This window comes from Sorex araneus, chromosome 5 (assembly GCF_027595985.1).
Source record: "Sorex araneus isolate mSorAra2 chromosome 5, mSorAra2.pri, whole genome shotgun sequence".
Classification (NCBI taxonomy): Eukaryota; Metazoa; Chordata; class Mammalia; order Eulipotyphla; family Soricidae; genus Sorex; species Sorex araneus.
Window position 1 is genome coordinate 63,713,288 of NC_073306.1, and position 16,460 is coordinate 63,729,747.

At 38.5% G+C, this 16,460-nt stretch overlaps 1 protein-coding gene across 1 annotated transcript in view; it reads left to right on the forward strand.

Moving 5' to 3' along the window:
- The first annotated feature begins 386 nt into the window (after window positions 1-386).
- LHX8 (LIM homeobox 8) overlaps window positions 387-16,460 on the forward strand; it is a 31,349-nt gene continuing 15,275 nt past the window's right edge. Inside the window, exons 1-7 of the mRNA XM_055140151.1 lie at window positions 387-491; window positions 2,407-2,493; window positions 2,877-3,038; window positions 6,740-6,861; window positions 9,036-9,256; window positions 9,772-9,875; window positions 15,814-15,909. Coding sequence (XP_054996126.1) covers window positions 411-491; window positions 2,407-2,493; window positions 2,877-3,038; window positions 6,740-6,861; window positions 9,036-9,256; window positions 9,772-9,875; window positions 15,814-15,909 — 873 coding nt within the window. The 5' untranslated portion in view covers window positions 387-410. The remainder of the gene's footprint in view (window positions 492-2,406; window positions 2,494-2,876; window positions 3,039-6,739; window positions 6,862-9,035; window positions 9,257-9,771; window positions 9,876-15,813; window positions 15,910-16,460) is intronic.

The window sequence follows — 16,460 nt, forward strand, 5'->3', positions numbered from 1 at the left end:
CCCCCAATCCTCTTTAATACTAAATCTGAAGTTGGCTTGTCCTGATAAAGATCTTAGCGTGTAGAGAAGGCGGGTTTTCCTTCAGGAGGTGAGGCTATTCCTCCAGGAAAAGGCTTTCCCCACACCCCTTCCCTCCCTTTATGTAAGGTTCCACCCTCTGGAAAACAAAACTTTTTCTCTCCTCCTCCTGGAGGGACAGAACTCCGTGGAGTTGGGAGAAGGATCTTGAGAACGGTGCAGCAGAGTGGCCACGGCCACAGCGGCCTCTGCGGACCGAGGCGCGCGCGTGGCTTTCATCCTCGCCGGTGTCCGCTGTCACTAACGCCTGGGGTGGGGGCGGGGGAGCTGGGCACACACCCGCCGCCTCTGACCCTCGGGAGCTGGGATGTGAGAGCAGCCCTGGCAGTGCCATGTATTGGAAAAGCGATCAGATGTTTGTGTGTAAACTAGAAGAAAAGGACGTGCCGGAGCTGGCAGTACCCCCCGAGAAGGTGAGCAAACTAGAAAGGCGGAGTTGTGCTTCCCTCGAAACGCGAGCTGTCTGGGGCGCCTAAACGAGGTTCCGAAGTTTACCTGGCACAGCCTCATCTTCAGACCTGGCAATTTTTTTTTTTTTTTAACCATTACGTAGTTGGCGTTAGTCGGTAATCATTGCCTCCCCTCTGCACAAGCTCACTTAACCTGAGGCATGGAGAGTGCCATTTGGGACACGAAGCCTCCAGCCTAGGGCGCTCTCGGGTCCATGTGAGTCGTGCTTTTGTCTTATTTGCCGCGCGTGGTCCTCGGGGAGGTCGGGAAGAGCGAGTCGGGGCGGGGAGACCCAAGGGAGGTGCTGCGGCGCGGGCCACGGGCCGAGGAGAGGCGCAGACGGCTCGGGAAGGCCTCGGGCGTCTCAGCGCTCGCCCGCAGGGCTGTTTTACGCCCCCAAAAATAACAGGAAGAAAAGAAGCAAAGCCCAGGCACGCGAATCGGTGGGGTTGGGGGGGGCACACGCTCGTCCCTCACTCTGAGGCAGGATCTGTGCGGGTCCAGCGTTCTACACGGGGAAATCCTCGGCAGCGGGACTCAAAACGCGCTCCCGCTTTTTTTTTTTTTTTTTTTTTTTTTTGTTCCGACGTCCGCTTACAGGGAGACAGCTCGCAAAAGCCGCGCTTTTCTGCTTGGACTCTTTGCGTCTACCAAGAAGCGGCCTCGGTGCAGCGGCACTGGGTCTGCTGTAGGGAGCAACCCCGCCTCCATTCCGAGGGTACCTGCAGAGGGTGGAGAGACACCCCTCCCCTCCCATCCCGGGTTGGATCGAATCTTGCGAGGTGCTGCCAAAGGGAGGGAGAGGTGAAGGATCAGAAAGTCAGGGTGGTATGGGTCCCTAGGGTTGGGGGACCCCTCATCATCCCCCCGCGTTAGAGATTTCGTAAACGAAGGCGGAAAAAGCCCGGAGAGACTACTGCGTTTTCCTTTAGGAAACAAAACGCCAGCAAAGGCTTTGGAAACACTTGAGTAACGGCGCGTTGTTGCTTTAAAACGTTTTGACTGAGGTTTGGGTGAGTTTCCTTAATGGCACAAATTAAATTCAGCTGGCTATTTTCCATTATTCGACCCGCTTTTTGCGCTGGTTAAAAACGATCCTTTAGTAGCTCAAATGTTGACTTACTGAGCCGTAAGTGGCAATTTACACCTTAAAGAAACGAGTGTAAATCACTCGCGGCTCTAATTGCCCTAAGTTTACGAAAGAGCTGCTGGCTCGGTTTAATCTGAAGCATTTTCATTCAAATTGTCATCAGAACAAACACCAGGCTTCTTAAATCCCGCAGTAATTAGCTTTCAAGTATCCGATTAAACCTCTTCACCTTTCGGGCTATCCAATTCAAAAAGCCCCCTTTTAAAAAATATATGTGTGTCTTGCTCTTTTAATTGAGGTTATTAAAGAAATCAAGTTGCTCCCCCCCACCCCCTCCTCAATCCTCTTTTCTTCTCTCGCTCTCCACTTTCCTCCCCCGCCCTCCTCCCCCGAGCACCCCCTTTAGCTGGGTGATCCCTCTCCGCGGTGATTGACGTCTAGAAAGAAAATGCTTTGTGCCGGGATGATTGTTATTAACTTGTTGCCCCCGGCAGGGGGGCGGAGAACCAACGTGCTCCGGTGAGCTCTGGGGACCCGGAGCCCCAAGAGCGCCGCAGCGCTCCGGGCGAGCCCTCGGCGCTCGGGTGGCCGCTCGCCACGCTCCGGGGGCTGCGCCGCGGTCGCCGCCGGGAGCCCGCGACGGAGGCTGCGCGCCCGGGCCCGGCGCCCTGCAGGCTGCACGCGCGGCGGGCGCGCCGGGGGCCTTCATTAAGCCGCCACGGCTCGGGCGCTGCAGCTCCGCACTCGTGCTCAGTTCCTCCCTTGCTCTCCCCGCGCCCACCCCGCAGTGTCAGGGGCCCATGTCGGACGAGTGCGGGCGGACTGCAGCCCTGGCGGCCGGGAGGACTCGCAAAGGCGCCGGGGAAGAGGGATTGGTGAGTGGGGGAGGCCCCCGGGTGCGGGCGGCCCCAACGGTGCGGGAGGAGGCCCTGGACGCCGGGCCGCTGACCCCGCCACTCTCTCAGACTCCTCAAGTTCCCCGCCGCCGGGGAACTTGGGGAGGGAGACACGGGGTCCGGGGATGGGGTTGGAGGGGGTTGTTGGGGGCGGGGGGGACCTGACCCTCCGTGGCTCGCTGGGCGGCGGGACGCCGCGGGAAGCCCTCGAGGTCAGGGGCTGGCGGCCCCCGCGGGTGGGTGACTGGAGCTAGGATCCCGGGAAGAGCGGGGCGATGCGGGACTCGACCTGCGGCGGGGTGGCCCGGGAGAGGAGGAGGGGTCTAGAACTGCCAGCGACCTCGCCTTGCGGCTTCCTGCAGGTGAGCCCCGAGGGAGCAGGGGACGAGGACTCGTGTTCCTCCTCGGCCCCGCTGTCCCCGTCGTCCTCGCCCCGGTCCATGGCCTCGGGCTCCGTGTGCCCGCCTGGCAAGTGTGTGTGCAACAGCTGCGGCCTGGAGATCGTGGACAAGTACCTTCTCAAGGTAGGGCGGAGCCGGTGACCCTGGGAGCTGGGGGTGGAAGAGAAAAGTTAATTCCTGGCATTGCCCTTGCCTTCTCAAGCTTTTTCACCCAAGTCCTCGCTCGAGGCGGCCGCCGGATTTCTCTGCGAAACAACTCGGGCTAGCGCAACTCCAGGGCTGGGGAAAAAGGCGAGAAGAAAGCACATTTAGGATCCCCGCGTTGCTGCAAAATAGCTTGCATGCGGCACGTGGTGGTCTGGGCATGCAGGTACCCTGAAGGAATCAACAAGCTACCGAGCTGGGGGTAATGGAAGAGGAAGAACTCTTACCCCCTTTGAAGCAGTGTTCTGCCTGGTGTTTTTTTTTTTTTTTTTTTATGAGTCCGGAGTTAGGTCCCGCCACCCTCCATTTCACCCTCTTAAGTTTGCCTACTTGTGAAGGTTTCAGGATCGAAAACCTTGTAATTCCCCAACTATCGGGTCTCCTTTGGTCAAAACCACTGTAAAAAGTTACTGTCTTTTCTCCTCCTCCCCACCCCGCACCCCCCAGAAAGTTTTCTTATGTTTATTTGCAGTGACCCAAGATTTTTCCAAAATTAAAGTTGGATGTACTGACATAAAATCCATTCTCAACAACTTCCTCCTCTTATCGAGGTTTAATATTTAAAGGCCATCCACTGTTTTTTGTTTGTTTGTTTGTTTGAATGTCATCTCCAGAGCAGGGAGGGCGGAGGATGGAATTGAATGTAAAGTTAGACCAAATGAGGAAAGAGAAAGGAAAATGTCTGGAATGAAGTTCTTCAAGTGGTGGTTTGAGAGTTGACTGTCTGTCTTAATTTGTTTTACTTCTTTCTCAAAATACTGTTGGGGGAATTTGGAGTAAAAATCTGGCAGGCCTTAGTTATCCATGTCATTGCATGCAGGATCGTGGTCCCATGTGTCTTAATGCTAATACTATGGGCTTTCAACTTCAATAGCTTTTAAAAACCACTATTTAAAATAATGATCTCTCCTACACTGAATTAGTAGCAAGCGGATTCATTTTCAGTATCCTCCCTACCATCCCCACCACCAGTTTTTAAAAAGGATTAATTATGAAGCCTATGATGTCAAAAAGCAAGTTAGTGAGATGCTTTAAATATCTACTTCAAGATAGAAATTGCATCTGTAAACTGGTAGGGTGCCCTATATAGATCCAATCCAGATAAAGGACTACAAGAAGTTTTGGTGGTAACATTAATAAGCAAACAGTAAAAATCTTAACTTGTTGTTGATTCCTAACTATAGCCAGTTAATATGACTTTCTCTTTGAGTTTGTGCTCTGAAGAGTCTCTTTTCTGTGTTTATAAACCTGGATCTTTTTTTGATATTTTAAAGCTATCATTTGGATAATGAGCTCTCTCCATAAGCATAATCTTTAAGAGTATTACTGAAAAGAATTATAAAGTCTACCACTTTACAGTAGAGAGGATATTAAAAATAAACTGTTATGAAGTGATTCTTAAAACACCCTCTGATAAACTAGTCTGTACTTTTTATGTTAATATGTATTTGTAAGGTATAAAATATCTAAACGATCTGAGTAAGTTACATGAAGTTTTCCCTCATAACTGGACTAGAGTGTTCACAATAGCCTTCTACATAAAAATCTTATTTTATCCTTTATTATGTACATAAGCTTGGTATTCTGTGATTGAACTTAGTATCTTTTGAGTTTTACTTTTTTCATTTTGAGTCTTCCAGATAAGTTTGAATTCAATTTGATACATTGTTAAAAGCTAATAAATAAAAATTTCTAACCTAGTATAGTATTTGAAGGTTTGAGAGTTTAATATAGAAAACATCACCTTGTGAGGGACGTAAAATGGAGTTAGAACAAAAAAGTGCAAGGAATTAGATGTATCTCCTGTCCAAACTAGTGTCTTGCTTGTGTGATACTTTTGGTTTGATGATACATATATGTATATATATATATATATAATCATATAATCAATATTGGATCAGTACTAACCACCAGGGAATGCTTATATTCTCCTGATTTTTTTCTCCATCTCTTTTTTCCCTTGGAAAAGAAATTAAAAATTAAGGGAGATGGGGAGAGAAAGAGATTAGAATAAACTTTGAGGAAAGGTGGCAAACCATATATGTATTAGGTCTGATTTAAGAGAATTACAGGATGGCCACTACTTTACTCTGAAGATTGAAATCTACCTGTACTTGAAAAAGATAAAATACAAACACCCCCCACAATAATTATGAAAACATTAAAGCTCTTAAACAGTGGCATACCTAAGGAAATCTTTACTTCTAAACTTTAACTTAATTGGACTCATTTTATGAAAAAAAAAAGGAAAATTTTTATTTTCTAAGGCATTATTTCTAGGACAGTATTCATTGTTGATATATTCCTATTCTAAATTGACTTTCATATTTTAGTACTTTTGCTGTTTTTCACATTTTGTTAATTATAAGGTAAATATGTAATTCCTTTACAACAAATCCAGAAAACTTAAAACTTTTACAATTTTACCAAAACAATATTTACTTAATACCTTGGAAAGAGGGAACATTAACTACAATTCAAAGTCAGTGAATATTTTTTTTCAACATTTTTGGGTAATATATTTTTTAATATCATGGAAAAACTGATGCTAATTTGATAAAAGGCATTGAATAGTCTTTATTTATGAAGAGGTATACTAAAAGACATGTTTCACAATGATTTCCTTTCCCATGTTAGACATTAGACCCATTTATTAGACTATAATGGATGTCTTTGCTTCTTTGCTGTTCTTTTCCATGAAATTTAATTAAGCTTAGAGCTATGTTCTATGTCTATTTAGCAAGAGCAAACTTTACAAGCTTACACTGCAGGCAAGTTTCATACTTTTCACATCTTCATTTCTGAAACTAAAGTTGTGATGGTTACAGCATTGTGACAAAAGCTTAAGGTGAGAATAATTATGATTTGGTCTCTGAATGACAGTATTTCATATTCCTAATTATAAAATGTAAAGTCCTATGATTTATAAAAAACATTTTGTGCCTTATTACTTGAAATGTAACTGACAGTGCTCAGGTGCCCTTTTTAGAACTTTTCTTTCAGGCTTATCTTTTCCTTCAGTAAGTCAAATTATGTTATTGACTCATTCATTACTCCATTGTTGAATGTAAGAAGGGAATGCAGGATTCTGCTATAACTTTTAAATCTATTTTAACAGTTTATTTTGTAAGTAAAAATGGTTTGCTGTCTTCCTTATAAAAATAAATAATTATTTTTATTACTTTCACTTTCACTGGTGCCCAATTTCTAATTATTTGAAGAAAAAGTAGACTGAGAATTCTTTACTACATTTTGTGGTAGAAAGATTTTGATTTAAGGAGATATAAAATACCTGTATGCAGGACTTTAAAGTGACCAGTTTTCTCTGCTCCTAGTGAACTAAAAAGTGAGAAAGAGATGACAACTGCATTTTTCAAAAGGTTTTTTACAAAGTGTATATTTTGTATTAAAAAAATTAAAATGTAGAATATGCTATTGTAAGCTTTTGGTTAGGATCTAAAAGAAAATATGTCTAGATGCATGTCTGCAAATGACACTTTTTAAATGGAGATGCTTAAAGCATGTGTTTTAAACTATTAAGAAACCAGTTTTTAAAATTATTTAGCATATATTGTAGGTTATTCTGATGGCTTCTCATCCTGCCCCATTTTTGTTCACAGGTGAATGACTTGTGCTGGCATGTTCGGTGTCTCTCCTGCAGTGTCTGCAGAACCTCACTAGGAAGGCATACGAGCTGTTATATCAAAGACAAAGACATTTTCTGCAAACTTGACTATTTCAGGTACACTGTGAGATGTTTTAGAGAAGCAGACATTCCAAGAAATTATTACTGAAAAAGAATCTTCAAATTGACTTTCCTATTCAATTTATTTATTGAAGCCTGGAGGATTTCACAATGAGAGTGCTTTATATTTTTGAATATAATTTTTTATAATTTAAAATAATAATAATTGTATGACTTATGAATTTATGTACAAAATATTTTAAGATAATTACTTCTACTTTGGGGAATGAACACCTTAGATTTTAAAGTCAGGAAAACCTATCTGCCACAATAAGTTAATGAAGCATAAGATGACTTATTCTGAAAAAGGCAGTTGTTAGGGGAGAGTGGTAATGCAAGATGAAATAACTATAGGAAGGAAATAATATGTTTGTTTTTTATAAAAAATGCTATTGTCAAAGTCAGAAAAGTAGGACTGTGGGTAAGGTGCTTGCCTTACATGTGACTGACCCAGGTTTAATCCCTCATACCACATATGATACTCTGAGACCTGCTTGGAGTGAGCCCTTAACACAGAGCCAAGAGTAAGCCCTAAGCAATGCTGGATGTGGCTCAAACACAAAACAAACAAAAAGTGCCATTATCAGTTTACTATAGAATGATATTTAGCTGTACGCTGATAGAATGCTAGCAGTTTAGAAACTGTGATTAAACCATATATCATTCTAAAGAACTGATTTTTCCACTATCAGAAATATACAAAGTTTAATGATGTTGCCCCAGAGTTGTTTCCTTTGGCATTTGATCTTTGTGTTATGAAATTATGTCTGTCTGAGATATTAACTACCCTTTCTTCTGTGTGATCTCTTAGTAATTATTTAGATGTAAAGTTTCCTCTAGAATACAATTCTATTCTTAGTGTATAGCTGTCCTGAAAATTAAATCATCCCTAAGAATGACTTAAAAAAAATTACCATGTTTCTTAATTTGCATTTCCAAATGAAGAAAAATGTTCATTGTGAAATTGGGAAGTTAATGCTACAGAGTAAAGTATATAATACTAATTATGTGTTTATACTCAATTACAAAAACTGATTTCCAAGAGTTTGGTTGTTGAATAAAATTGCTAGGTTAGTTAAAGTACTTCACGAGGCCCAGAGTCCTTTATTTATCAAGTCACGAAATTTTATAATTACCAAAACCATATATTTATCATCAGCTTTGCTCTCCATTTCCTAAAAGTAGTGGTAATTTTCTTCACTTAGGATTTGCTAATTTTAATTTTTAATTGGTTTCTTAAAGCATTTTGGATGGTTTGGTTTCAAAGTCTTATTGAAAGTCTAGTTCTTAAGTAGTTTTTAAGTTCATATTAAGCAATATTCCAAAATTTAGTTAGGGTTTAGTTCTTAAGATTAATTTAGAAAAATTGACAATACTGTTCAAGATATAAAAATTAACATAGATAAATAATACTTTCCTCACTTATAATATGACAGGCTGTGACTATGATAGGAGACATGACACAAAGCATCTACCACTTAGATTAGGAGAAAGTAGGAATATTTTCATGTCATTTTAAGATTAACCTGAATTTGATGTCTAGTTTTAAACAACTCTCCCACTCCCTATATCTGTGGATAGCAAAGCAAGAGTTTGTTCTCCAAGGAAACATTTTTGAACTTTCCATCTTCACCCACAAGGTGAACAATGTTCTCATTTAAAAAAAATAATAACAACTTGAAATGTTTATGTGCTTTAACTTTAAAAATATTTAAAACATTACCCAATGATCTTGGTTTTATGAAGTCATTATTTATAACTTTAGCAATATACTTTTTTGCTTCTAGATTTTCAATCTAGAGAGTGTGAGAGTGTGTGTATCTTGAGTAGCTATCATTTATAAATGCACAGATATTTGTTACGAGAGGAATATTGAAACTTATCTTTCATTTATTTTAAAAGAAAATTTCCACTCTTGCTCAAGTCACCAAAGGGAGTCTTTGTTTTATAAACAGCATTGAATTATGACTCCATCTCAAGTCTTGATTACTACCATATTGACTTTTTAGGAAAATAATTGATTCCTGTTTTATTTTCAAAAGATTTAGATACTTAGTTTAATCCAATGAGTAATATAATGTGTTAATTTAATTTTAGGGTTGATGACTATCACACCGAACATTAAATATTTACCCCCCTCCCTCACCCGCCAATCCTTTTATTTACTGTAGAAGGTATGGAACTCGCTGCTCTCGTTGTGGGAGGCACATCCATTCTACTGACTGGGTCCGGCGAGCCAAGGGGAATGTCTATCACTTGGCGTGCTTTGCCTGCTTTTCTTGCAAGAGGCAACTTTCCACAGGAGAGGAGTTTGCTTTGGTGGAAGAGAAAGTCCTCTGCAGAGTGCATTATGACTGCATGCTGGATAATTTAAAAAGAGAAGTGGAAAATGGTAAATAGAGACCTTAAAACACTTTTGCATCTTTGGGGGAAGTGATAAAAATAATATTTTTCATTTTAATACAGTATTGTGTGCAGTCTAATATTGGTAAAACTTATGAAGTACTTTGCTGTTAGTGATAATCTTCATCTGTTTACAGGGAAAACCTTGGGGTTTATATTACTCTTATGCTATAGTCTCAGACACTCTTTAAAATTCTTCGGCTTTTTATAACCCAAATTCTGATTGTCTCTTTGCATTTGGCTTCTTAATGAGTAAACATCAGATAGACACTTACAACATTTTTGCACTTTTGACTAAATATGCAAGCCAACAAATGGAGCATTATTTCCACATTAAGTTTTAGTGTTTTGCAATTAAAATATTTAGTGTAATCTAGAAATGTATACAGTTTCACAACCAGCGAGGAGATGCAAGAAACTTACTATTGAATGTCCAGTGGACCTATTGAAATACCAACGTGTATGGTGGATTTTTTGCTTGTTTTTTTTTTTTTTCAAATGCAGGTAATGGAATTAGCGTTGAAGGTGCCCTCCTTACAGAGCAAGATGTTAATCACCCAAAACCAGCAAAAAGAGCTCGGACTAGCTTTACGGCTGATCAACTCCAGGTAGACATGACAAGAATTTATGATTTTTGAAGTCCTCCCCAACCAAAAACAGTCTCCATGCTGTCTTAAAATGATTTTATGTTTTCAGAAAAAGTTAGCCTGTATTTTTGTGAAAAATAACTTGAATGTATGAAAAAGTTTATTGCACTAAAATGTTTATCAATATTTCCCAAGTTCTGACATGGTAAGTAGTCTCTCAAGCATTTCCTCCCTATGGTCTTTTGGTGGAAACAAACCGTTCATCTGTCCCAACCTTCTGATAAAATCTGTTGAGCCTAGACATTTACATGACTACCTGTAAATGTGATTAGAGACAAAATGTTTTGATACTCTTAACAGAAAGACATATTGGAGGTTGTCTAATGAAAAACTAATGTGTTCATTTTTTTAACAAACCACACAGAGACTTTTAATGGTTAAGATTGTTTGTTCCCTGAGTAGGGAAGGATTGAATGTGCCTTACCATAAATAACAATCTACTGAGGGTCTTCAATCAAGTAGACCCTTTCTTATTTTTAATAGGGAGGGAGAGTATAGATAAAGAATTTGAAGGTTGATTCTTTACCCTGAAAATGAAGGATTATTTTTTTGGCTTAGTTGCCCTCAATATAGCTGTCAAAAGTTTAATTTATGCAAATTGTTAAGAAAGTAATTACTCTTGCTTTATTCTTAAGTATATACATAGATGATTCTTCGACTGTTTTTTGGATAAATGTGTGTTTTCTAAAACAATGTATTGGGAAAGGAATTTGTTTCATATTAAGGTAAAGTAGAATATTTTGAGTATTTACCTGTCACGTACTCTAGGATGCTTTACTCACAGTATCTAAATTCAGATTTTTTAAAGAGCATATTTTTTTGCAATATTAACAAATGAACGAAAGTTATTTTTTGAAAAAACATATTTTGTGAGATTTGCTAGTGTTAAAGATAAGTATAATAAAAATGTTTCAAGGGAATTTTGAGAGTAATCAATAAATCTTGATATTTTCATGAATATTTCAACTTAATAGTAATAGAATTATGTATCATTAAAATCTAGATCCACTATAAAACATTTATAAATGAGTGTTTCAGTTTTAGTATGTCTAGACTTGTAGTAATCAATATATAAAAAATATTGAAAAAGTGTTTCAACATTAATCTACCTTTTTTCTGGATGCCTCACTGGGCTGCAATGAAGATCACAAAAAACCCAGGATATATGACAATTTATGGGAGAACAGTAACAAAATACCTGATAGCTAAGAAGTGACTGAGTTAAGACTGAAATTCTTATATATATATATATATATACATATATATATACACACACACACACACACACATATTTTTTAAATGTTTTTTTCATTAATTGCTGGATATACTTTCAGTTACAAAGCTGGTAATTTGCAATATAATTTATTATCAAAATTATAATTGTGAAAATTTGAACCAGTTTAGGAACATATGTAATCTCATATAGGAAAATAATAATAGAATTTTATTTTTGATTAGGGTTTTTGTGTGCCAAGCCCCATGTAAGGCATTTTATCTATTTCTTTAACTTTGTTTGTTTTGATCCATACTCAGCAGTGCTCAGGCCTTTTCCCTGCTGTATGATCAGGGATCCCTCCTGGTGGTACGTGGGGGATCATATGGGGTGCAAGATTGATCCTGAGTCTTCCAGAAATGCCTTACCCACTGTTCTCCAACTCTATTTTAACTCTTACACCAATAGAAAATGGCACAGGAGGAATTTGGAACCTGCTCCTCAAAATTCTGTAATCCTTTCAATTTGCATGCCATTTCACATGAATGAAACTGCACCTTATTAAAACTCTACTTAATGGCACCAGTAACAAAAACAAAAGAATCCAGGATTAATTTGCAGATTGCCTTGTAGTTTCAAATTGTGTATATGCATAAACTTTTTAAGCCTTGTATTATTATAACAAGACTTGATCAAAATCATGTTTTTAAAGCATATCAGGATCACAGCTTTTAGAGATTAAAATTGAAATGCTTTCAGATTACATTCTTATTTAGTCAACACCTGTCTTCTGTGGATTACTGAAATAAATGAGAGACAATGCTTGTCCTCAAGTGATTCTTTATCATTTAGAACCTTATGCAAAGAGCTATAGATATTTCCCTCTCAGATTAGATTTTTAAAAACTTAAATCATTTCTACCAGAGTCTCTAATAAATAAGACAGTGTACCCTTTCTCAATTTGTCCTTACAAAAAAACCCTGAGCATAGTCAATTAGTATTTGAATGCAACAAAAGTATTAACATTATGAGTGATTAGTAAAATAAGTTAAGGCTCTTAATAAAGTATTTGCTTTGATGAAATAAGAATTGAAATGGGAGGGATGAGTCAGATACCTTTTTGATTCTTCTTTATTAAAATTATTTACCTGAAATTATTTAGAAATACATTGGTAAAAAATGCTCATGATTCATAAAATAAAAATAGAATACTATTTTTCTGTTGGCAAAATATTTCAGATACTGTTCCATTTTGAAGAAATCATATTTAAAAAGCACCTGACAATGGTACTTTTAAAAGTTAGAGGCACTATTTCAATGACTATTGATATTAACCATGCCAAGGCTAGCACCTGCTTTATTAAATTTTGTGATGGAGATGGTCGTCTGCTACTCTGAAGTTTCTTGACGTTTCTCATAGACTTCCTGGTCTTAAATGATATGTCTACAAAAAAATTACTTTTTCATATGAAAACATTTCAGAAGGATATGATGGGTTTTGACATCATTATTAAATGGATACAAATAATACTAAATAGAAATTTAGAGGGTTATTTTCAGACTAAACACAAATAAGCACTTAGTTTTCCTTAAAGCATTCTATTTCTAAACCATCAGTGTTCATTTAATTTTGCCTTATTCCTTAATAAATTATTTTATTTAATGTAATTTGATTCTATTATTAAATTTGTAAATTTAAAATGTATTTATTAAAAGTATGCTGTTTTTGTTTGATAAATTATCAATGATGACCTGAAAACTGCTTTTCTTCTTGAAAAATTAAAACAACAAGGACACACTTAATTTGCTTATTCTTTTTTTCTCTTTGGTCTGTTACATGCTCAACTATATATACAAACAGCACTTTTTCTCTTTGGTCTGTTACATGCTCAATGATATATACATATAGCACTATCTGCACAAGAAGATATTAAAGTAACACATTTGGAAATGGAAACAAGAATGAAGTGAACTGAATGAGATTATAAGCTTCTAGGCAGATTCTGGCCTTTAAAATGTTTTTTGTTTTGTTTTGGGAGTTACACTTGTACTTAGGAAGACTTAGGGGACAATATGGATATCAGGGCTTGAACCAGTCGACTGCATGCAAGACAAATGCCCTATTTGCTGTACTATCTCTCCAGTCTGCTCTGTATCTTTATATTTTTTGCATGGGGGTGGGGTTCTGAAGTGGTGCTGGGGAAAAGCAAAGCTTCCTCCCATGATTCTTGCCAATCAGGCTGTGTTTTAATGAGCATACCTGAAAATGTGGTGCTGTTGGAGCATTGCAGTTTTGGAGATTACTGAGATTACGAGGTCAATGTTAGAGGGCCTCCAGTGCAACACCCTGAGGCTCTGGGGATCAAGTTTTACGAGAGATGAAACCAGGGTTAGTCACATGCTAGGCAAAACCCCGTAACCCCTGTGCTGTCTCACTGGTCCCACTTTTTTTTTGGTATTTTCCCCCTTCTCCCCCATTTTTGGGTTGCACTTAGCAGTGCATAGAGCTTATTCTTGACCCTGTTCTCAGGGGTCCCTGCTGAAAGTGCTTAAGGAACCATATGTGGTGGCAGGGCTTGAACTGAGGTGACTCAATTGCAAAATGTGAGACTTAACTCCTGTACTATATTCCAACCTGTCGTAAAAGTATCTGGCTATTTTCAGGGATCCGTGGGCAATATAATTTGGTAGATATCCAGAAATATTTTGAGTTTTTCTCAGTTATTCTAAACAGAATTTAATTGAAAAATTATTTAAAGGCTTTGTTTTCCTGGGATGACACTGCTGGTCTTTTCTCCACATTGTCTTTGGATTTTCCTTATATCATCAAAGTGTTTTTGTGTTTTGGATTACACCTGTTGGTTCTCCAAATCTACAAGCATGTTGCTCTGGGTTTGCTGTTGCCTGTGCCCAGAAAACTATGTAGTACCAGCAATCGAGTCTGACCTCCCACAAACAAATATGCACACTAATCCTATAAACTATTTTTCCTGCCCCTGTCAAAAACTTTTAAAGGCATAAACTTTCTCAACTTTTAACTCCTGGATATAAAGAATATGATATTCCCTTTACCCTTAAGGAGCTCACTTTTGGTTATAGAGGACTAGACTTGTGAACAAATTATTTAGCTACACTGTGACAGGTGCAGTGATTGAAAACAGTATTATATGAGAAGAACAACGGAGAATCCATTTAATTTTGCCCATTGGAAATTTCGTGGAGGGCACTGGTGTTTCATTAGACTGTTCCCTCCACTTCCTATCCCAGTCCTATGCAGGCAAGGATAGCAGTCATGCTGGATGCCATAATTCCTCCTCTCATTGTTTATAATACTTTATATTCTCTAACTACTCAATTAAAAACACTTAAAAATGGAATTTTCAAGCATGAGTCCTGCTTCTGAAAAAAATCCAGAGACTTGGGCTGAGCTATCTTTTATTCTGGTACTTCCTACCTGAGTCCCCTCCATGCCTTTCCTCTTATCTTCCATTGTAGCACTGTCGTCCCATTGCTCATCGATTTGCTCGAGCGGGCACCGGTAACGTCTCCATTGTGGGACTTGTTGTTACTGTTTCTGGCATATCAGATACACCACGGGGAGCTTGCCAGGTTCTGCCACGTGGGCGGGATACTCTCAGTAGCTTGCTGGGCTCTCTGAGAGGGACGGAGGACTAGAACCCAGGTTGGCCGTATGCAAGGCAAATGCCCTACCCGCTGTGCTATCACTCCAGTCCTTATCTTCCATTATAGGCAGTTATTGCTATATCTATATTTTTATCCCAAGAAGTTAGTTCAGGAAAAATATTTTCCTTTTAATTTTTTAGGTGGTTGTTGTTGTTATTGTTGTGAGCCATACCTGGCTATACTCAGGGTTAACTCCTGACTCTGGACAACTCCTGGCAGGGCTTGGGGAGGCCGTGTGTGGTGCTGGAGACTGAACTTGGGCTAGCTGTGTGCAAGACAAGCTCCTTTCACACTGAAGTTTCCTCCAGCTCAAGGAACATTCTTTTCATGCCTCAATATCTTCTAATATTTAGTACAGTGCTCACAATTCAAAGATTTCCATCAAAATTGTGTGGAAACTTTTTCAATAAATAGATATTTAGGTGTCGGGAAATTCTTATTCGGTGGATTGATATGTGTCTCTTTTTTGTGGTCTCAGATATTCCTTTGCATAGAGAATGTGCTTAAGCAATGACAGAGGCATAATTAATGTAATAAATAGTAAATCCATGATTTACCCTGTACTATTTGCACAATAACATAAATTGTAGTAGGGACACTGAACCTGTTTAGCTCAATAGAGGTTGGAGTTAAAGGTGATTATTTTTTTTAAATAGCAATCTTTTCAATCAAAATGGAAAATGGTAAATAAGACATAAACCATTCAAGCTTTCAATTTATGGGTTAAGAATGAAGGGGGAAATAAGCTTATTTTTAATGGCACATTTGAGAGAAAAGTAGTAATGTTGAAATAGATAATTTTAAAAATCAGTGTAGCAATTTATATGTAATTTATATGTAATTGTACAGCATTTGCATTTTTCTTATACATTTTTCTCTTATTTTAAGGAATAAAATCACAAATGTTTATCTTTATTTACATATATTTCCCATTATTAAAATACAGAAGGCTGAAATTCTTATTTTTTGCTGTTTACTACCAATATTTCTTTTAAAAATCAGGTTATGCAAGCGCAGTTTGCTCAGGATAATAACCCAGATGCACAGACCCTTCAGAAACTGGCAGAAAGAACAGGCTTGAGCAGACGTGTGATACAGGTTAGTATTTTAAAGATCAACCAAGTGATACTAAAGGTTCTATTATGGTCTCTATGAATGTGTCTTTTTTTTGATAAAAAATGGGTCATATCATTAACTTTCAACTTTAGGTATTTTTATATTTTTAATCAGTTGTTTAAAACTTGATAATTTGTTTAAAACTTGATAATTTGTTTGGCCTGGCTCACCATTTTCCCAGTCATTTTACATGTGATTTCATTTGGTTTTCACGGCACTCCTAAGATTTTCAAGCTCAAAAAGAACTTCAGCTCCAAGCAAATTTGGTTATGGGCTGTTTTTCACTACGTTTTCATGAGATGGGTTGCTTGTGTGTGTGTGTGCCTGTGTGTGCGTGTGTGTGTGTGTGTGTAGGTAGGTAGGGGATGTTGATAAGTATTGTAAAAGATACAGGTATAGTAGCTGATATGAACTTAGCAAGAGAAGGAACACATTAGGGAAAATATATTGAAATTTAAAAATTGTGAGAGACAATTGTTGGATTTATCTTAAAGAGGTATATAGTGTTCTCTTTTGATTAGGAGAAAACCATG